The sequence below is a fragment of the Struthio camelus genome, chromosome 4 (assembly GCF_040807025.1).
Source record: "Struthio camelus isolate bStrCam1 chromosome 4, bStrCam1.hap1, whole genome shotgun sequence".
Lineage (NCBI taxonomy): Eukaryota > Metazoa > Chordata > Aves > Struthioniformes > Struthionidae > Struthio > Struthio camelus.
In genome coordinates this window covers 57,321,309-57,342,804 of record NC_090945.1, presented here as the reverse complement: position 1 = coordinate 57,342,804, position 21,496 = coordinate 57,321,309, and the positions used below count along the sequence as shown (strand labels likewise).

Genomic DNA, 21,496 nt, shown 5'->3' with positions numbered 1-21,496 from the left:
AAATGGTTGTTGAAATTCAGTGTATAAAAAGGAAAGTGGTGTTCATGGGAAGAAAAACAGCTTTACACATAAAATGATGGTCTCCGAGGTGATCATTACCATTTAGGAGGGAGACACCAAACTATGTAGAAAGATCCATGAAAATGTCAGTGTTTGTCTGGAGTTTAAAAAGCAGTCAAATCTTAGGATTTAGAAGGAAGCAAACAGAGAGCAAAGCAGAAGACATCAGTGTGCCGCTTCACAAATTGACGGTTTGGTCACACCCCAGATGCTGTGTGCAATTCTATTCCCCTCACCTCATAAAGGATTTACTTCAACTGAAAAAAGTTCAGAGAAGGGCCACAAGGATAATCAAAGTAGCTTCCGTACAAGGAATGGCTGAGTAGGCAAGGACTTCTCATCATGAAGAGACATACGTAGCATATGATAGAGGTTAACAAAATCATGCATGGAGAGGGTAAATAGGGATCAGCTGCTCACAGTCCCTTCCAGTACGAGAGCTGGGACTATCCAGAGAAACTAGTGGGAGCCAGAGTAAAAACAAATACAAGAGGAGGTTGGGTCTTCATGCAGTAGAGAGTGCGATGGAACTCCTTACCAAACGATAGCGTGGTTGCTACAGGTTTAAAGAGCTGTTGGGAGTTAATAAGTAGACAAACGAATGGAAAATGGAAATACCCTGAGCTGATAATAGTCAGTAGCTGAAAGAGTATTAGGGAGGAATATCATGTGCATTGGCCCTGTTTTTTCTTCCCTTTGGTCTCGGGTTGTGGACAAAATACTGGGCTAGGTGAACTCTTGGTATAAAGTGGTATGGCTGTTCTTATTTACCAGCAAGCTTGGATAACTGGACAGAACTGCCAGCGTCCAGTGTGCTCTTGTATCTGTTTTACAGTTGGCCTGCTCACTTAAATGTCTCGCGCATTTTACGTGAAGATTATGATATGAATAGAATGGATTAGTCTGAAAAGCAGTATTCATCTATGGTAGAAAGAAGTTTATTTGAATTGCTGTGGAAATATAATTGATGAAGGCAGGAAGCTAGTCTCGCATATCTTTTAGGTCCTTTCCGGAGTAAAGACGTTAAGGGAACTGGTGTATGTGAGCTGGCTAGAAGGAAGAAGATATTAGGCGGTGGAAACCATGTTATGCTTATTTAGGAAATGTCATGTTTCAGAAACAGCAGCTTAATATTAAAGATACTATCACCATTTTGATCCAGATATTTCCAATACTTGCAGCATTTCAATAGATGAGCCTAACTTTTCTGTTAATGCCACTCAGTTCTGAGGTATGAGAAAATAAGGATTTTCTCCTGTCAAAGATTTCTAGAGTGGGCAATTTTGTCTGGAATATTTTTCCACTGTAGGTGAGTGACTGCTTTTTGTCTGAGCAATGACTTTTTCTTTCACAGAAGGTGACAGAGACTGAGGATGACAGTGATAGTGATAGTGATGATGATGAAGATGATGTTCAAGTCACCATAGGGGATATTAAAACGGGAGCTCCACAGTATGGGTAAGTTATTTGCCAACATTAACTGGGGGGACATTTCAGGATTACATTTAGAGATTAATTCTGGCTTTTTAATATTTGTCAATAAATTGTATAAACAAATTATTCTCTATACAGGTTTTTTCATCAGTGTAACAACGTGTTTTTTAATGATACAGTGACTTGAAAACAGAAAAACAGGAAATGAAATGAAATGAAGGAAGAGCTGCATAAGTTGTTGATGAGCTGTATGTGTTGTATGAGTTGCATTTTGTTTTCAGATTTTGAGAAATAATTAATTGTATTGAAGAAGAATGTAAGATTGAGAGCTGTTTTTTATTACAGAATTGCTGATACATGGTATCTTTAGGATCATTTTTGACAGTGATAATTCTGTTGTGAATTGTAGAGTGGTAAGCACAGAGAACATTAAAAACATTTGTCCTTGGTCATATGTTTAGTGGATACAGTTCTACTAAATTGGTAGTTTCAGTTCTTACCGATAGTCTCAGGTAAGTGTTTAATGTACTTCAGGATGGAGCTACCCTACCAGTCCCTAGAGATAATTTCTCGAGGTCGTGCTTCAGGCATTTGTCCCGTACAAGAGATTTTTTGCTGTTGTTGTTTGCCCCATGTTCCTTCTGTTGATAGAGGGTTTCTTTTTCACTTAATGCTTTTGAAGAGCATTAATTTTACCAAAAAATTATGAAAGATAATTTTTCATTACATGGAAGTTTTCTCAGGAAAGTGGTTTGCTTGTTTGTGTTGGCAATCCTAATATTTTTATGCTTATAAAAATAGCATTACCAGGGCTTAATTCTGTTTATGCTGCAGGTAGATGTGACTCAAGTATGTTACTGTATTTTTAACTTCAGAATTCAGGTGGTTTATTCATTTTTGAAACTTAATATTTTTAAACTTACAGGATTTCATATGCTAAAGTAACTGCAAGAGTGCAATATCAAAAATGGTTATTTTAAGTGCCGTGTTTCTCTGCTTTCGATAGCTTGTCTGCTTCAATAACTTGCAAGCAGTACTGCTTATGGTGGTGTAGGCAGTCACCTCAAAAATCATGAGAGTAAAAGCAGAAATTTGGATTAGTGCACTTGCTGCCACTCTTTCCGTGAATACAGAAAACAATCAGCAAATAGGTAATTAGAATAGAAAGTTTTGTATTGAAATGGTTGTTCTTCTGAAAAACCTTTTTTCTGAGCAAATTGTGCAGAAAGTTCAAGGAAGGGCAATCTTCTAAAACAGTCCTTAACGTTGCTGTTCGTTTTAACTTCAGTATAACAAATTCCTATATAGGAGTAAATGATTTTTCATGTATTCGTCAATCACTTTAAAAAATCATAAAATTTATTTTAAAAATTCATATGCGAATTCAGTTTGGCAGATCATAAGGATAAATGTTTTATGTTCGTTTTGTACTACGGTACTACAGACCTGCATGAAACAATAGAACTGCATGGGGGCTGGTAGTGTAAACTGTACACCGCTTTCTAGTTATATGGTAATCTCATTTTGTGATTCTTAAGGTAGATAAATCAGCTTAGTACCTTGATTTCTGATTGTGTTTTTGTAAAGAAAGTTCTCTTAGTCTGGCTTGAGTTGTCATTTTCTGTTCTTCTAGAAAGTGAAATGTGTGTTCAGTTTATTGGGGCCTGTTGTATGGTGGGACAAAATAGATTTTTTTTTTTTTTCCCCTACACTGTCTGGTACAAGAATAGGTGCTTGCTAAAAGTGCATTGAAGCAGACACTTTCAGTCATTTTAGAGAAATGCTTGTGTTATCCACTTCCGTACAGATTAAATGGAATAATAATGAAAACAGAAAAGGTCTAAAAATAAAACCAAGAAAGCAGGAAAGGTTTACTGTCTAAACCCTTTCTTTTTCTTTCTTTTTTTTCCTCTTTCTTTTTTTTTTTTTTAACCCTATTTCCCAGTGTGTCATCTGTATCCCTAAATGAACTTCATTTTCCCTTTCTTTCTTCTTCTGGTTCTGTCCACTCTTGTTTCTATCAAGGCCTTTATCCTTTCAACTCAGGAAGAGTGACTGGGACTTGCTTCACAACTCTTTATTAGTTGGAGAAGTTGCTACTGAGCATGGAAAGGTACACTCTCTTGCTCCTAGGCTGATCTCTTTACTTTTACAGTGTTTCCGGCTTGGAAAGCTAGAGATTCAGGACGGTGGTTGAGCCTGGATCCGGTTTGTTTCTGGATCTAGCTAACTCTTGTTTTGTTAAGTTTTGCTTTTTCTTCTGTCTTAGTTTTCTCTGTCTAATTCACTTCTGTTAATTTCCTTAAGTTACGGAGCGGCACCTGTGAACCTCAATATTAAGACAGGAGGACGAGTTTATGGATCTTCTGGTAAGAAAATTTTCACACTAATATTAGTACAAATGAAAAAAAGCAATAACCTAATCTGTAGCCTGCATTTGTGCATGTGTGCATAGTCTGTATTTTTCAGCTATAGGGGGTTTACAAGAAGTTTCGATATGACGATACTGAATTAGACAAACAAAATTACTGCTGCTCTTGAAGTGTTCAATGTTTATTGCATTGTTTTTGTTAAATGCATCTAAAACCAGGGTACATAAACGTGTCTCTCTGTCATGAGTGGCATGGCTTGCAGAGAGTGGATGATTCTGGGTTTTTTTTTTGCTTTTTGTTTTAATCAGATAAGGCTTGTAGATAAATAACCTCTTTTTCAGGTCACTTATTGCCATCATTTAAGGTAAAAGTTATGTGGAGATATTTTTACAGTCTTTGTTTCCTGACAATTTCATTTGCATATCATCAGTGGATAATGGCATAAATATTAATCTAATGATATTTATCAAGATTAATGTAAAGAAAATGACATCATGATGTTTTGTAATTGTCCATCTGTAAAATGTCTAGCTTAAATTATCTGGAAAAGGAGCAACAGAGAGAATTATAGGTGTTCATGACATTATAAAATAAGTAATTCTAGAGCTCCATGAATTCATAAAATCAAGTTCTGACACATGTTTGCATGACTATATAAAATCAGAGTTCAAGGTAAGAGTACTAGATCAGGCCTGGCTGTGGGACCACATTAGGAGGTTTGTGCTCAAAACTCATTTTGAATGGGCTGTTAATGAGTGAGTTGTTTAAATAGGCATATTTCTTGCATGTTTTTTTTATTTAAATGTTGTTATCTGTAAAGCCTTGGAAGAAAAGTGATTTTGGCCTTTAAGGGCCATTGGAGATCCTAAAAGTGTTGCAAAAAAGCAAAATGCAGTGACCAGCAGATAAACAGCTCTGACTTGGTGACAAAGGGAGCAGTAGGGGAAGCTTCAGGGCTCACCAGCAATTAAATGATTCTTTGGATGTGCCAGAGGCTCAGTTCTTATGTTGACTTCTTAAGTAAATCTGTGCACAGGGACTTACAGTACTGAAGATGCAATAACAGCTGAGAAAGAGCTACCTGCATGTTCTGTGTTTCTCTGTCAAAGGTTTGTGTTTAAGAGGAGGAGATATATGTTATGATATCTTTTCTTTTATATGTTTAATTGTTTTGGATGAAGGAAATAATTTTCCCTTTCAAAGCTTCTTACTAAATATTAATCTGATTTTTTTTTTTTCCAAATGTGTTGCAACTATTAAAACTCATATTGGTACAGACAGAAGGCTCTAACTTTCTAACTTATCTTCACAGGTGCAAAAGTTAAAGGGGTGGATTTAGATGCACCAGGGAGTATTAATGGCGTTCCACTTCTGGAAGTAGATTTAGATTCTTTTGAAGATAAACCTTGGAGAAAGCCAGGTAATGCTCTGGTTAACATTAACTGATAAGTATTTGGTAGGTTATTTTAGTAATAATTCCCGTCTACTGGGTATAGAAGTTATCTAGCCTATAGATGAAAGATACTGTACGATATTACTTGCAGAAAGCAGATAAGTTACTTGATGCCTTTGTGTTGTGCCACAGTGTGCCACATTTCTTAATCCACATTGCACTCGTAAATGTCAGCAAAAAGTGATTGGAGGACTTGCCCTCCTTTAAATTCAAACGTATCCTGAACTCTACTTGGAAAACTGTATTTCTGTGGAGGTTATTGCCATTGATCTGTGCCATATGACAGAAGATAAAGCAGAAAGGAAAATAGTCCAGCCTGCTCAAGTGGTTTGGCCAGACTTGTCTAGTAGCAGTGGTTTTTTTCATTCGCAGTGCCTGTTGTTGCTCTATGTAGTTTGTTCCAGTGTTTGTATATTGCTTTGGCAATACAAATAGTGTCTACAAAGATGGGGGGGGAGCGAGAGGAGGGGGAAAACGCCTTTGATAGTTGGTGTGGACTGTTTAGTGTTTGAAATATATACTGTGTATTTGAGTATCACTAGAGTCTCTAGCGGTAAGAGTACTCAGTGGTATCAAATGAAACTATGAAGAGTCAAGTGCAGAACAAGCAAAAAAGAGCAGTTCTTCATTGACCATAAATCAAAGTTATGGAATTTATAAAGATACAAGGCTTGTAATATCCTGTGCTATTCTGTCGGTATCTGCTCTTGATCCCTGAGACAGGATGCGAGGCATGATGCACTTTCTGACTCAGTGTGAATGTTCCAGTCTTAGCTCTGAACACTGTATATTGTCTGGTATGAGACTTTGTACGTTTCAGCAGTGCATCTTTTGGGTCAATAGCTAATCTGATTTGATGCTATACGTAGAGATAAAATAGAAAAAAGAAAATAAAATCTTTGTAACAGCCTAAAAACTTATACTTTTCTATTTAAAGGGGCTGACCTCTCTGATTATTTCAACTATGGGTTCAATGAAGATACCTGGAAAGCTTACTGTGAAAAGCAAAAGAGAATACGAATGGGTCTTGAAATTTTACCAGTTACCTCAACCACAAATAAAATTACGGTAATTGATACAACTTTTGTGGTATTCTATGTGCTTTTTCCCCTGTAAAGCTGCTTCTGTGCCGTAAGCTTGTTCTGCCCAGTGCAGTGCGTTTGTTGGAGTTTGCACCTGACTCCCCCCAACCCTCCCCCAACCTAAACCCAGAACGTTCCTGTGTTGCTTCACTGGCAATTTGTGTGGATAGCGTCACAGACTAGCTACAGCTAGATTGTATCTATACTGTTACTCAGTATGTGGCCCATCAATTAAGAGTTGTATGGTATCTTAATGGGCAATGTGTTATTTAACTTAGGCCGAAGACAATGCTATGGAAGTAACACCAAGTGCAGAGATTCTCGATGGCAGATACCATCTTTTTAAGGTGAATTTTAGTAAACTTTTGTTGGTTGCTCTCATTTTTGTCGAGTATTGCTTCCCATACCACCACAGACTGACAGAAGAACAGTTGAAATGGACGTAGCCATTATTTCAAACTCTCATCTTACATCAGTGACTTTCTGTGTATGGCACAAAATGCTGATTAAAAAGCGTTGCTTTGTTTGTCATCCTTCTGCAAGCATGTGAGTTAGTGGCCGGGTGTACTAACAGATTTCCAAGTAAAACTAATTTTGCTTTATGTGATGGTTTATTTTTAGTTGTAGTGCATTTGTTTGTGCAGAATTTATGCAGATGTGCTGGGGAAGCTTTTGTAGATTATGGCATGTTTGTTTTTCCTGTGGCCTTGTAGCTCTTACGTTTTGTTTTGTAACACTTATCCTTGGCAGCTCCAAGATGTGAAAATGAATCTTTTTTTTTTATTATTATTGTCTATTTGGGATTAGATGGCAGTAAATCAAGTATGTATAGTATTTTTGCATTAAGGGATGCTTATTTGCACAAAGCAGGAAAATCTCTATGACAGCTTCAGAGTTGAACATTGTTTTCAACCTCTCATTTTTTAAATTCCTCTTTTGTTTGACGCTCAAGCTGAAATTAAAATACGAGGGTTATTTTATTTTGCTTATTTTCAGTATGTCATCAGTTTTGTTCTTGAACTCTCATTAAACCAGCTCAGATTTGTTTGTGGCTTTCTTCTGTATGCTCCTATAACAGAAGAGTCAATTGTAGCCAGGTATTTTTGGTATGATTTGTTTCCCCTCATTACACTACTTGAGAGTATTTAGTACTTTTTACTTCCTTTGTCTTAGCAAGAACAGAAGTTCACGGGGCTTTTTCCCTTCCTCAGTTATCGTAGTAATAGCGTTATGAGATGTTGGCCAATGGGAATTACGATCTCCCATTGTAGCTGGTCACTGTGAGCTCAAACTTTTCTGAACCGTTCTCCTGAGAGAAGAAGGATAAGTATTCCAAACCAATGCTTCCCCTATTTCTATCTCAATATTGACTCTGGCAGGGGTGATGGGGATCTAATGATCAATCAGTACAGATTCTTACGTTGTGTGAAACTAACAGTTTTTCACCTGTTTTATAAATGAAGGAGAGGAGTGTACATATAACAGACTTATTTTATACTGTTGTTAATACATTTCTCAGCTCTTCTGAAATACTAAAAGTCATATGTCATTTACATGGTATGTTTGGATTGGTCTTTTATGACTGGCAAGAACTTTCTTTGTTGCCTGCATTTTCCGGTTACTTACTATTCAATTGAGGCTTTAAAGATTTTTCAGATAAATCCTTAAAAAGCCCTCCTGTTTTTAGTATTAAATACTTTTCATACTTCCGGATACTAAAGTTTAATTTAATATTTAAGGAATCTTAACCATGTGCGGTTGGTCTCATGTGGATGTAGTAAAGAGATGTGTGTGATTATCGGTGAGATTCTGCAAAAGCTTAATAGTTCACTTGCCTGTAAGAGTTTGTGAGATCAGAGCCTATATGATAGTACACCGTGATTAAGCTAGCTAGAATCTCATGTACTAATTAGTCTGTATTGCTATGAAACTCTTTGTTAGCTAAAATCTCCGGTATCAGAACATGCAAGTTAAATAAATGGAAATTTATTTTATGATTTTAGAAAAATATATTTGTATAGTTAAAACACTGTTCCTCTTCAGCTTAAAATGTTGGGGTTTGAGCTGTCTTACTGACCAATGTATTTTTGGCTGTTTACTTTTAAATATTTTGACTTTTTTTTTCTTTGCTACTGTGTCTACTTGGGATGACACTTTTCTAGAAGTGCACTCTGAAGAGTGATGTAGCTATGTGGATAGTACAGTGAGAGTATCTTTAAAAACTGAGTCAGTTCTGGTTTGTCTTTAATACTAAACCATGTAAGTAGTTTTTCTTGCATATATAATGCACTGCTGAAATCAAGCAGTATTTGAAATATTTGCACCAAAGGTCTTGCATAGCTTTAGTAACACGTCTCTGGAATTTTGCAGTACTTTGGAAACTGCAGTATGTTTTTAAAGTATCTAATTTGAACTAATGACAAATCTTGTAAAGTGTACGTAATCCGGAGTATGAGTTGACTGTTCTTCAACAGTCCTGAGTCCTGGTATGACTCAAAAATTAAGTGGTTAATTGAAGTCGTGGTCAGTAAGGCAGACAGAAAATGCGTTCATTTTCTTGTTTGTAGTTTGTGGCTGGATAGCAGACTTGTTAGACATCTCTGTGGTTTAGTTTTTTGAAGATTTTTGAAAAATTTTGCTTCTTTTGAAGTTAAGCTGTTGTTTTACACATACAGGAGATTCTACAGGAGAATCAATTGGGACTGTTGTTCACTGTCCAAATCAAATGCTTTGAAAGTAAATATTAAAACTGTATAATCTTCTTCAATAAATTGCTCTGTGATATATTGCTTCTAACATATACTTACACAGTACTTAAGTAATATACCTTTATAAAATATGGAATTTTACGAACTGTGCAAGAGTGACAAGTGTATTTTTTTTTTTAATCTGATTAAAATCAGACTTACTTTCTTTTTGCCTTGGCTATGTGCTATGTTGAGTGTTGGGATTACTACCCTTCTGAGGTTAAACTAATAATAAAACATTATTTTGAAGGTACAGCAGGGCAGAACTGGAAATTTGGAGAAAGAGTTGGCAGTGCAGTCGACCAAAGCTGATTTCACATCTCCTCCTGCCTTATTCAAATCAGGAATTCCAACAAACAGGTCAGTTAGACAGTTGTAACTCAAGACCAAAAGCTTTTTTATATGCTGTTACCTCTATGTGTTTGAAGTTCGTGATTCCTGTAGGAAGGAGCAGACTATGTTTCTGTAATAGGTAGAAAAGAGAGGAAGAGTGATCCTAATCATTTTTAGTCTTCAGTCACCTTTACACATGAATGCTGTGCTACCTTCTTGGTTGCTCGTAAAAGAGAAAGTAGAAGGAAAGAGGAGAAAAAGCAACGGGATCAAATAACAAGGCAGCTATAAAAATCCAGGTGTTGATGTATGATGCCATGTTATCTATATAGAATTAGATTGGCCAACAAAATAGCTAGCGTATCCCACTCTGTAGGTGTGGGCGTTAGTTAACGCATCTTATCAATTAAATAAAACTAAAGCAGACAGCTACAACTTCAACAATCAGAAGGATTCCTGGAACCCAGTCTCTTTCCAGCAAGGTAGCTTTCGCTTCTCCACATTTGAATATTTTATTATTTTACTTTCTTTGAAATGGGTGGAATGACTTCCTTACTAATGTCTTTTCCCCTCCTTCCCTCAACCCCAGGCTTTAACAAGTTCTGTCCTTTAATTCTAGGCTACTGCTATGTGAGACCCTGCACTTGACTTAGAATGAGCCCATGCTTCTGCTTTACTCTAGTTAACAAGTGATTGTGCTTAGGAGTTCTATTTTTGTGGAAATCAAAAGACATTTCATTTTAGATGATGGCAAGGGAAGTATAGCGGGTTGCCTGCTTTCATGATCAACAGTTTAAGATTAGTATCTATGATTTGTTTTTAGTGCTTCACCCATAACTATCTTGGACAACTCACAGGCACCTCATGTTCATTTATAGCATCCTTTTAAGTCTGTTCAACACCTAAATACGTTTCTCTTGAAAAAAAATTCTTGCTTGATGCTTTGGCTTGTATTTTTCTTTTCTGATACTCCCAGATAATTTCTCATGATGGCCTAAATTCCTTTCTTTCTTATCAGGTTATAGCGCTCTGTTGTTAGTAGATCTCAGTCCTTGCCAGTTTTTCTTTGTCTAAGAATTAGTATAAATCTTCTAAACTTTTTTCCAACCCTCTGATGATTTTGATTTCTTTTCTGAATTGCTTCTAGTGTGTGTCATTCTGGTAACAGAGTTCTCAAAATTCAAGGTACTATTCTCAGGGTAATGATTCAAAATCTGTATTTAGTACAGATCTAGTTATAGGATTTCAGTTCTGTGTATGTCTCATTATTGGACAGGGAATTTTTAAAATACTTTAGAAAGTAGTTAATGACTGGGGTATTAAAATGTAGTTCAGCTTAAAGTTATAGGAAAAAAACCATTTCGTAGGTTTGTATATGTAGTGAGAAAGCTTGATACAATAAGGTCATGCACAGTACAACAGTACAAGCTTTAGCTAGGATAAGTATCTCTTACCATGCCTCCTCTTTACCTTTTGCTCCCCCCACCCCCGCATAAAGTTAGCAATCTCAGGCATAAGTGACCATCTTTTGATTTTTAGAAGCGCAAAGGTAGTATAAGGGTTGTTTATCAGAGGATTTTTTCCAAGAAACTTGGGACTTCTTCATTCCCTCTATGAACTTTCCCAGCTTTTGCTGTCTTTAAGAATGAGAGGCCAGTAAATGAATTTGGTCTATTGCATAGATAAAGAGGAGAAAAAAAAAAAGGGTACATATCCAGTTGTACCACTTGTGTGTTTTGGTGGTTGTTATAGATTATTTTCTTTACATTTAGTGTGAATATTGTAATTGTAGGTTGTTGCAATGGTAAAGCTGACTTCTTTCCATGTTTAATATCTGATCTTTTGGGTGCATTAGCTTAACGTAAGTTCTTGTGTAAAGGAGAAAGGTATTTGAGCGGTGAGAAGAGGCTTTAAAAGAAAAATGTGTAGTAAGGCTGAGATTAGTTCAGTAAGTACTTCTTGACTGTGTGCATTACATGCTTCTACTTAAATGACGCCTCCAGAACGCAGCTAGTGTTTTCTGTACATGAAAAACTTATTACTAATTTCTTTATAACCAGTTAGTATTTTATGGGGCTATATTTTTTCTTCTTTATCTGAACAGATCATTTTAGCTAGGTAGAAATTTTTCAGCAATCCAGCTCTTTAAAATGTTAAACAATCACCTTTATGCCATAAGGCATTTGCTATAGCATTATTGCTGTTAAATTTTAGGAACTTTTAGGATGTAGGTGTGAAACTTCTCTCAGCTTTTAGCAGTAGTTGATATATTCGGTAGAAGGGAGGGAAAACTGGTGCAGTTGGGTATAATGGCATTGGTGTGGGGATTGGTAAGGAGTTGGGAATGAAGAGAAGAGGAACTCAAAAGAGCAGGAAAGATAGAGACACAAGAAAAGAAAGACCTAGACAATTTATCTCACCAGAAACAGCGCCTCTTCTCAGTCACAGACAAGCACTGCCTCCAGAAAAGCCAGTTCAGGCATCGGAAGGTGGCAGGAGCGATATAGGAGGGCCGAATCACCCGAATTAAGGTAAGGAAAAGTAAAAGGGGCGTGATCCTAATTTAGCATTTTAATTCTCCATTTACTAGTCAGGGCTGCCACATCACTTCCTGGATGATTTTACACATAGATATTGCAGCACATATTACCCTTTGATTGGAAGTCTGAGAACAGATAGTATTTTTTTGCTTTTTTTGTTTGCAAGCAAACATTAAAATATTTTTGTAACTTTTTTTCATTTGAGCACAGTAAATGCTTCCATATGATATCCTGCCAGTTGAAGTTCTCCAAAAAATAAATAAGCTCTCTGAGGTGCAACAAGAATACTACTCATTAGGAATATGGAGGCTGTAGTTTACGTGATAGAAACATAATTATTGCTCACATGGCAAATTCAGATACATCTTAAATTATTTTGAAGAACACGTCTATTCCATATATCATAGCAACATCTGAATTTTTTTGTTAAATTTGTTTGCATCTTAATTATATCCATCAGTAAGCAGTAAATAAGCTTAGCAAAGTTGAGGATGTCCTCAAGAAGAGGAAGATAAAGCATAAAGATGCAAAAGCAAGACAAGTAGCAATACAGGAACATTTTAAATAGAGATTTCTGAAGAATACTATAATCCTATAATTTTTAGTTCTGTATCTAGTGAATAAGTGTGGCATCTGGTAGTTAGGCTTTTTATGAAATTTGAAAATTTGTTTTTCAAAAAACAGTTCATTGTATACGTTCTTTCTTGTAGTGGAGATAAGTGATTTCTGCAGCTATGAATTTGGAATGTAATTTTTTTTCCCCTCTTTGCTCTGTAGAACCTAAATAAGTTCAGCTTGCAAGATGAGATAACTCTTTGAATTAGATCTCCGTGGAGGGTAGTATTTGTAGTGTGCAAATAACCATTTTGTAATTAGAACTAAATAATTCACTGAGTTACTGGAATGCTCCTTTCAAGCTGTACTCTGTGTGAACTCTGCTCCAGGTTTGTGTGCATCCCAAACGCAGTGCCTTTGGGAGCATCCAGTGGGGATGTGTCTCTCCCAGGTGCCGTCGGTGTGTGAGGGACAAACCAAGCCCTCTTTTCATTGCAAACAGCACTGAAACAGAAACATAGTAACATCTGATTAATTTCTGAGCACTATGCTAGGTAATAAGGAGCCCGGGGCAGGGTGGGGGGGAGCATCTTTGAAACTTCCCCAGGCACTAACTTGCTATGAGTTAACCAGGATCCAGGGCTTCAGATTTCCCCCACTTACAAAACTGCTGAGCTGTTAAATACTGGACGCTTCAGATGCCTCTTCTGCCTTAGTAAAGGTTATATTTTTGACAGAGATGTCATCTGGTGCTTCGTTTGCAAGAGAAAATGTGCCTCTTTCAATCTCATACTCTTCTGTTAGAGGGCATAACGAAGTCCTTATTGCAGTCTCCAGGAAAAAGAGAATTTGTTTACTTCAAGGCATGACTGCAAATTCCTGGACTCGTCCCTCATTTTAGAATTTGAATCTTTTGGCAGCTGTTGGGAAGAAAATTGGGATACCATTATGAAACATTATAAATAGAGTAGCAGTTCAGTGAGAACGAGTAGAGCATAGGCATACTCTTCAGAATATAGAAGAATTCAGTGAAAGCCATACTTGTTTTATTAAAGCTTATACACAACAACTGATAGTCTCAGTTTGGTTCCTCTGATAATGCAGTGTTGCATTTGGGCTACTTCCCGAGCTGCAGTTTATATTCTTACAGTATTTGTGTTGACACACATCCTGCTTTAGTGCTGAGTACTCTTGCACTGGTTTCCTTTGTGTGTTTTCAGCACTGATTGCAAGAGTTGCTGGCGGTGTGAAACAGTGCAGAACAGGAAGGGTCTTAATTTGAAGCTCATCACTTTCAAGCGGAAGGCCTGTAAGACAGTGAGCAAGCCAAGCAGTGGGTCAGCTGAGGACAGATTTCTTGCCATACAGGAGTCATCCAGCTTAAAAAGTGGACTAGCGCTAGTTGAAATTACAGTTTTCTTGGTTACAGTTTTAGGTAACTACAGAAGATGCCAATGATGGAGGCGAAGCAGTATCTTAGAACCCTGAAACCAAGTGAGATCTCAAAGAGAAGACTGATAAAAAGATTTGTTGTTTTACAAAAATTCATTTATCCTTTGTTGTTGTTGTTGTAGTGAAGCACGGTTGGAGTAAAGTAGGTATTATAAAGTAAGTTCTATACTTTATGTTTCCAGTTTAGTTACCAAAAAGAAAATAATAATCTAGATGGAGTGCAGCTTTTCTGGAATACCATGAAACATGCAAGAGCCCTGGAAAGAAAGCAGGTGTTAGGGAGGTGGTTGTTGTGTTTTTTGTGTTTGTTTTTTTTTCTGCACTTGGGCTATTGGATTTCAGAGATCCAGATTTTTAAGGATGGGATATTAGATAGGATATTATCTATAGAAAATCTAGTTGATTCTTGATACTCTGTTGTCTACTGTGTCTTTTTCAGCTGCAATGGAATCAAAGTATTTGAGCAATTGGTGTCAGAGCTATCAGTTTGGCAGAACTTGGAGCTGGTCACAACTTTGAGCTACTCTCCCTGCTATTTGTATTACTGTGCTTGGTAGTCCACCAGAAACAAAAATTTGGGAACTCCTCTTCTAAAAACCAGAATTTCTTTTCCCTTGGATTTCTCTTGTGAAATTTCCTGAGAGCGTTTTTTCCCAGTCCTTCCTTCATTTTGTTGTCTATCTTGCTATTGATAAATATTTTAATAGTTTCTCTACTATCGTTTCCTTTATTGGTACAACACAGATATGTCTGTTTTTCTGAATCATTAACAATGTAATCTTATACCTCATTTTCTCATGCAGTTGACCTAAATGAATCCTGCTTTTTGACCTCTTTTAGAAGTAAATTGTGAGCCTCAAAGAGGGCAGATTTTGTTTTATCTATATCAGAATAATAGAGTTATAACTTATCTATAAAGCTAGATTTCTGTGTTTCGTGTGCTCTTGGGCTGCAAAGAGGAAAGTTCCCTCTACTTTTGATTCTTTCTGTCTTCAAAATAGTAATTCCACAGTGTTGCAGATACCAGTTTTAGTTTTAACAGATAACATTCAGATTCTTGTAACAAGTTTTTGTGGCTGGCATCTGGAATCTTACTTTATTTTCAGTGTATTCTCATGTGTTTGATTTATTGAAGATTTTGAGAGACTGATTATGTTTTAAATTTTAGTGGTTCTATCTCATACTTTCCTATGGAATGCCATCATGTCTTTACTCTCAGTGTAGCTTTTTTATTCTGCCTTGATAAGGGGAAAAAAAAAATCTCCTCAAATCCAAAAAAGTTGATTTCGGAGGTTTGGTTGAGGATACCGCAGTTGATGGCTGTGTGGCAAAGATCTCAGATGCTCTTTGGGACTGAAAGATGCCTCTCTTGACAGACTGTGAGTACCTGCACGGGAGTTAAGAATTTTGCAGTAGGAGCATCTTCAGTCTGACAAACATAAGCTTGATAGATCCACTGGTGTGGAAGCTGAAGTGAGATGCATTCAAACTTGAGATTTACCCATTAATTCCAGTGTGGACTGGAATAACTTGCCAGGTATTGTGAACTCTATCACTGAAAATTTAAATTTTAGATTTCTAAATAGCTTGCCTTTCTTCATATCAACATTAACTAAGGAAGCTATATGGACCTTTCAGATGCAGCCAGCCAGACAAGAGGGTTCAGTCTAGAACGTATGAATTCATATTGATAGGTTTCCTGAAACACTTGCCTCTGAACTACTCCTGGTTTCTTTTTTGTTCATTGCGCTCTTCTTCATTTCACTTATTTATGTTTTTATGTTTTATGTTTTTATGTTAGTAAAATACTGCTTCCTATAGTACAGTTTTGTATTCCGTTTTCTTTGGTTTGATTATTGTGATCTTGTGATCTATACTTCACTATTTCCTTTTTTTTGTAGTAATTGTTATAATTACATGTTATGGCACTTTTCTGACAATTTTTTCCCCAGAAGAAAAGGGTGAAAACGAGGACAAAACTTAAGAAATAGCCAAGAATTCTTGAATTTGTTTCTATAGGTTTATCACTTTGTAAAGGTGTAATAAGGACAAGGCAGTGCTTGTTCTGGGCCAGAAGGTGGGCATGAGGTCTTTGGACTCTTGCTCTGGCAAGGAAAATGAGATCGTAGTGTGAAGCCTTTTGATGTGTTTGTCAGCATCCCTAATGGAATGGGATTGCTGTAATCTTTTCAGCCTTACTATATTTGGCTTTTTTAACATGTCTGTAGAAATCTTGTCTTTCTCTTACTACAGATTAAATGTGGACTCTGAAATAATGAGAAATAACAGCACTTTATGAAGTTGGTCCTTCCTTACTGTACTAGAGCATTATATTTTGTGGGAGTATTTCTGCAGAGAGCCTTAAAACAAGACAGTGAAGCAGAATGTTAGAAAAATATCTATATATATGTATATCTATGCATATTGGGCAGCATTAAAGCTATGGCAAAAGTAATCTAAGTCATTTTATGAATAAGAAAAGCCTGTTTTCAACAGTTTGCCTATCTTAATTATTTTGCATCATAGTTTTTGAAATTTTAATGATTTAAAAAATATGTATATACTATTGATCCTTATTAAGGAGTGATGGAAGATTTGCATAGGAAGGTTGAAACAGCACTAAGGTATGATTGTCCATTTGGTGACAGAGAAGCATGACTATACATAGGAATATATCTATATCTATATATATCTATGGGAGAATATGTTGTTGTTATGAGTTGTGTATATGAGAAATTTAAAATATATGTGAAATAAAAAATTGAAATTGGGGGAGAAATTTTACCCTATGTAATTACTAGTGCTAGAATTTGTTTGGCAAGCTAAGGCTAAATGCATCTTTTTACAGAAATACAGTAGCTTTCTTTTTTTTTTCTCAATAGTTTCCTCTCTTTTGTTATTTTATAAGTAGACTAATGGATTCTTTAATGGATTCTTTGATAAGGTTAATTAATTGCTTTTTGTTATCAAGAATTACAAAGGTTTATTTTTGGCTTCTGTTCTTGCCAGGAAGTTTGAGCTCTAAGAACTGCTCTCAATCCGTATTTCCAACGCTTGTCTGTCTAAAACAGGCAATTTTTTTTCTCTAGGGCTATAAGGAAAGTATACTGTATGTCATTCACGTGCAAGAATCTGAACAAAGTTGTTGGCAATAAGAAAAGCGAGGCTGGTGCTGTAAGATGGTATTACAGAATCGTTTAGGTTGGAAGGGACCTCTGGAGATCATCTAGTCCAACCTCCCTGCTCAAGCAGGGTCACCTAGAGCATATTGTCCAGGATCACATCCAGACGGGTTTTGAATATCTCCGGGGAAGGAGACTCCACTACCTCTCTGGGCAACCTGTTCCAATGCTCTGTCACCCTCACAGTCAAGAAGTTTTTTCTCAGGTTCAGATGGAACTTCCTGTGGTTCAGTTTCTGCCCATTGCCTCTTGTCCTATTAGTCTGTAGACAGCAAAGACGGACCTCTTCCAGGACAAAGGATGTTTTGTTCAAGGCTGCAGAGTATTTTACAGAATGAATAACAGGTTTCATCTTTAATATTGTCCCCTGGGGACCTAGCAGGAACAAGTGAATAGAAATTCTGTTATCGTGCTACTAATATTTCTTCTATATTTGCTTATGCCATGACTGTGGAACAATAATACTGAAGTTAATTTGACAGGGGCTTGGTGATCTGTCTTTACCCCATACTATTGTGGAGTGAAGGCAGAGAAAAGTTGTCCTAACTACTGGTTAGGATAGTAATCACCTTATCCAAAGCTGATTATGAAATCTTGCTCTGATTAGTTCTTTGCTATGGAGACCTCAACAAAAAATTACAGCTTGTTTCCTCAACCTGAGGAAAGAGGGGGGAGCCCCATGTGTATACAATAAAAAAGAGAGAGAGAGAATTATTAAAGAATTCGTGGTGTTATAGTGTGGCACAGATTTTTAACATGCATCTCTTTATGTATTTATATTTACATAGGAATACACTATTTTTCACAGTGGAAAACAGGTCTGTTTTTAAAGAAATACCTCTGTAGCCTTTTCCCAGCAGAATCAACCGTTGTTCTTTTGTCTTATTGATGCAGGTGACTCAAAGTCAATTTGGCTTTTTTAGAGAAAATAATAAATTTGCCTGCTACCAGTTGAGAAAGTGATCTTGGAATTGTTGCTGCTTCCCAAAATCTCAGTTCAATTTCTGGTCTTACCTAAACCAGGTGAATAGAGTGTTAGTAATCGATAGCAGTGGAGAACAAAACTGAGAAAGTCATTATGACAGCACATAAAGCCACAAGGCATCGTGAGCTGAATATTTTCTGTGGTTCAGTTCGTGTCACATTAGAAAAGGTGTACTTTAGGTAGCAAGGGTCCACAAAAAGGTAACACAAGTAACGTATGTTACACGCTTCTGTATGAGGAGAGATGCAGATGAGTTCAGCTAGAGAGAGAGAGAGAGGACTGAGGAGAAGTACAACAGAGGTCAGTAGTAACCCAAGAATGTTACGGTACCAGAGGCAAGGGAACTCTTCTTCATTATTTTTGTTAACATGAGGACTGTAGGATACCAAATGAAATTGGCAGGCAAAAACCAGCTGAAACGGATGAAGAGAAGTACTTTTACACAGAACCCATTGTGGAAATTCATCACAGGAGGTAGAATTACATACAAGTTTGTTCGAAAGGGATCAGACATGTTGTTGTTAATCAGGGTTATTAAATGCAGGAAGTCCCTAAATTTTCGAAAGACTACAGAACGAGATAGACCCTTGAGCTGATCTATTGTAGCTGTTTTTAATTTACATTACATTCTTATATTGTCTGATTGGGTTGTAAGGGAATCTGAGGTGAATCTTGTGCTGTTCTGTTGTTAATTTCATTTAGCTGTACAGATGTTTTGGAGCGGTTTGAGAGAGGCGTTTCACATTTTGGAGAACTGAGGGCCAGAAGTATGAATGGCTGATCTAAGAATCCTCTGAGTTTGAGGCGAGGTAGTAATCTAAGGAGAGAATCAATTTCTACTCGTTTCAAGTACTTTGGTTGGTATTAAGACTGTATATTCCAAGTTGGGAAGGAGGATGGGTGACGTGTTCAATATGTGCTGCAATATCTATAGTACGTACAGTAGCGTTGGCTGACGTGTATTTCTGCCTCCTCACTTAACCTTGTCCTCTTTCATTCTTCCACGGGGAAGTTTCTCCGGTGTGGTTTCTGCAGTTTTAAAACTATATTTAATGGTTAGTATAACTAGTTCACTGTTTAGATTTTTGTAGAAGTTCTGTTTAATATATTCTTAGTAAAACTTATTGGTGATCTCATTGTATTATGCCTTATGTTTTGCTTTCATCTATTGCAAAAATGTAGACTTATTTTCTTTAAGGAGGTGGAAGGACACATGCGGACACAGTCGCCCTTCATCCTGCGGAAGTCTTTACTGCTGCTTTGTTCACTTTTACACGCTTGGCGTATTTCAAGAAACTTAGCACGTTTCATGTTCTTCAGCTACTTTGGGGATTTTATCTGTATATAGGAGAAGGAGCTTATGGACTTAGGTTATTCTGTATGCCACAAGAGGGTTTTTTAAATGCTGCTTGTTACTGATTCTGGTTTGTCCTGTGTTACAGGCGATTATCTGGCACGATAGATGTGATTGGACAGACCATCACTATCAGCAGGGTGGAAGGGCGGCGGCGTGCTAATGAGAACAGCAACATACAGGTTTTATATTGCAGATTTACACGCTGTCTTTGACTAAAAGGCTTTTTTATGCTTTCACCTTAACTTCTGATTAAAACACTGTAATGTGTATGAGTGAGAAATACAGTTGTTGTTTACTTTCAGGGAGAAAGTTGTGACAGTTAAATATATTAAGATGAAATAGTTGATATATTTTCAAAATATACATGTTATGGTTTACTTATTACTGAAAGGAAATGATCAATATTACAGGCTTGCCACCTCAGAGACAGTACTGGCTCTACTAGATCTGCATGGAAGGAATTTTGTTTAACTGCCAAAGATGGATATTTAAACTGAATATCCTTTCCTCCACCACCTCAGCTGGACACTAGTGCTGAAAATGAAAGTGTCTTCCCTTGCCGTTTAAGAATACTGTTTTTAAAAAAATAAGTTTTGAATAAATATCTAATAGTACATTTTTTATGAAGTTGTATTACTTTCCCATAAGTTGTAAGATTAGTCTTTATGGCCTTCACCTTTTTGGTCCTGCATTATTTTCAGAAAAAACTAAAAGCGTTAAGGTTGAATATAAATTCTTCTTTCCTGATGTATCTATGCAGAAGAATTAGGGTTGTTTGGTGCTCTAACTGCATTTCTGTGCCAACTTAGGTTAAGGCTGAACCATGAAAATAGTAATAGATTGTAGTGCTTGTATTTAACACACTGCAGCGTGGTTTTCGGCTGAGCTTCCCACAGTGTTTAGTCAAGTAATGCAAACTGTTGGGATTTTCATGCTTTTAATACTGACTTTTTAAAAATATTTTCCTTTACACGTAAATCTAAGATGGTGTTTTAGTCCATATTCAGATGGCCTATGTTCCCTTTAGAATCTTGTGTTCATTGTTCCCTGATGGCTGTTCCTGGGCACTTAAAGGTACACAAGTAGTACAGGACACTGAACGTAGGGGTGTAGATGGAATTTATGATGTCTGAATATGGCTCTTTAGGTGCATAAGTAATGCTTTCCTGATGTAGTAGGTGGAAAAAGAGGAAACCTATGTTCTACCCTTTTTTACATAGGAATTGTAACTGTAGTTTGATATTTTACAGGTTCTTTCAGAACGATCTAATCCTGAAGTAGACAATTTTACCAAGCCACCTCCATTTTTCCCTCCAGGAGCTCCACCTACCCACCTTCCACCACCTCCTTTCCTCCCACCCCCTCCAACTGTCAGTACTGCTCCACCTCTGATTCCCCCACCAGGTAAATGTCCTACATTATATAGAATATGGGAAATGAGAGTGGTGCTTGTTGATTTTAAATTAAAGAAATACATTCCTTGCACGTTTGACTGTATGTGTAGAATTTCAGAATTTTGTGCTCTAGTCTTTTCCTAAGTATATCTGGATGGCAGAAACAAACTTCTGTCTTTACTTTCTCAGAATAGTCACAGATAGTAAATAATTACCTGAAGACTAAATGTTGGGCCTTGTGTCCTTGAAAATGTCTGAAGTGCTGCTTTTGAAGTGCTTTTTCAGCTATTGTTAATGCTGTTGAGAGGTACATGTTAACAAATTATTCCATAAAAGCTTGAACTAAGGAAGCTGGTATACTATAAATTTGTGCTGAACTTAGATTCTTTGGTGTGTAAGGCCCCAGCACCAAGTGAAGCTTTAATTCCACCCTCCCCTCACAGTATGTGTTAATTCTCAAAGGTCTGATAAGAATTGCGTTGGTGCTGTAGTCTTTCAGTCAGCTCTTATTAGCAGCTGCTGCTTTTATCCAGCTTCCTACGCCTGTGAA

General features: G+C 36.8%; 1 protein-coding gene across 8 annotated transcripts in view; it reads left to right on the top strand.

The window, feature by feature from the left end:
• The window catches only part of FIP1L1 (factor interacting with PAPOLA and CPSF1), a 47,052-nt gene that overhangs the window by 5,303 nt on the left and 20,253 nt on the right, over positions 1-21,496 (top strand). For 2 of the 8 annotated variants that reach the window (XM_068942885.1, XM_068942884.1), the window contains exons 4-12: positions 1,415-1,518; positions 3,802-3,863; positions 5,179-5,286; positions 6,257-6,387; positions 6,680-6,748; positions 9,399-9,508; positions 11,905-12,012; positions 19,638-19,731; positions 20,803-20,956. In XM_068942885.1, coding sequence (XP_068798986.1) covers positions 1,415-1,518; positions 3,802-3,863; positions 5,179-5,286; positions 6,257-6,387; positions 6,680-6,748; positions 9,399-9,508; positions 11,905-12,012; positions 19,638-19,731; positions 20,803-20,956 — 940 coding nt within the window. The remainder of the gene's footprint in view (positions 1-1,414; positions 1,519-3,801; positions 3,864-5,178; positions 5,287-6,256; positions 6,388-6,679; positions 6,749-9,398; positions 9,509-11,904; positions 12,013-19,637; positions 19,732-20,802; positions 20,957-21,496) is intronic. The other 6 variants (XM_068942887.1, XM_068942886.1, XM_068942889.1 and 3 more) reach the window with 3 other exon arrangements.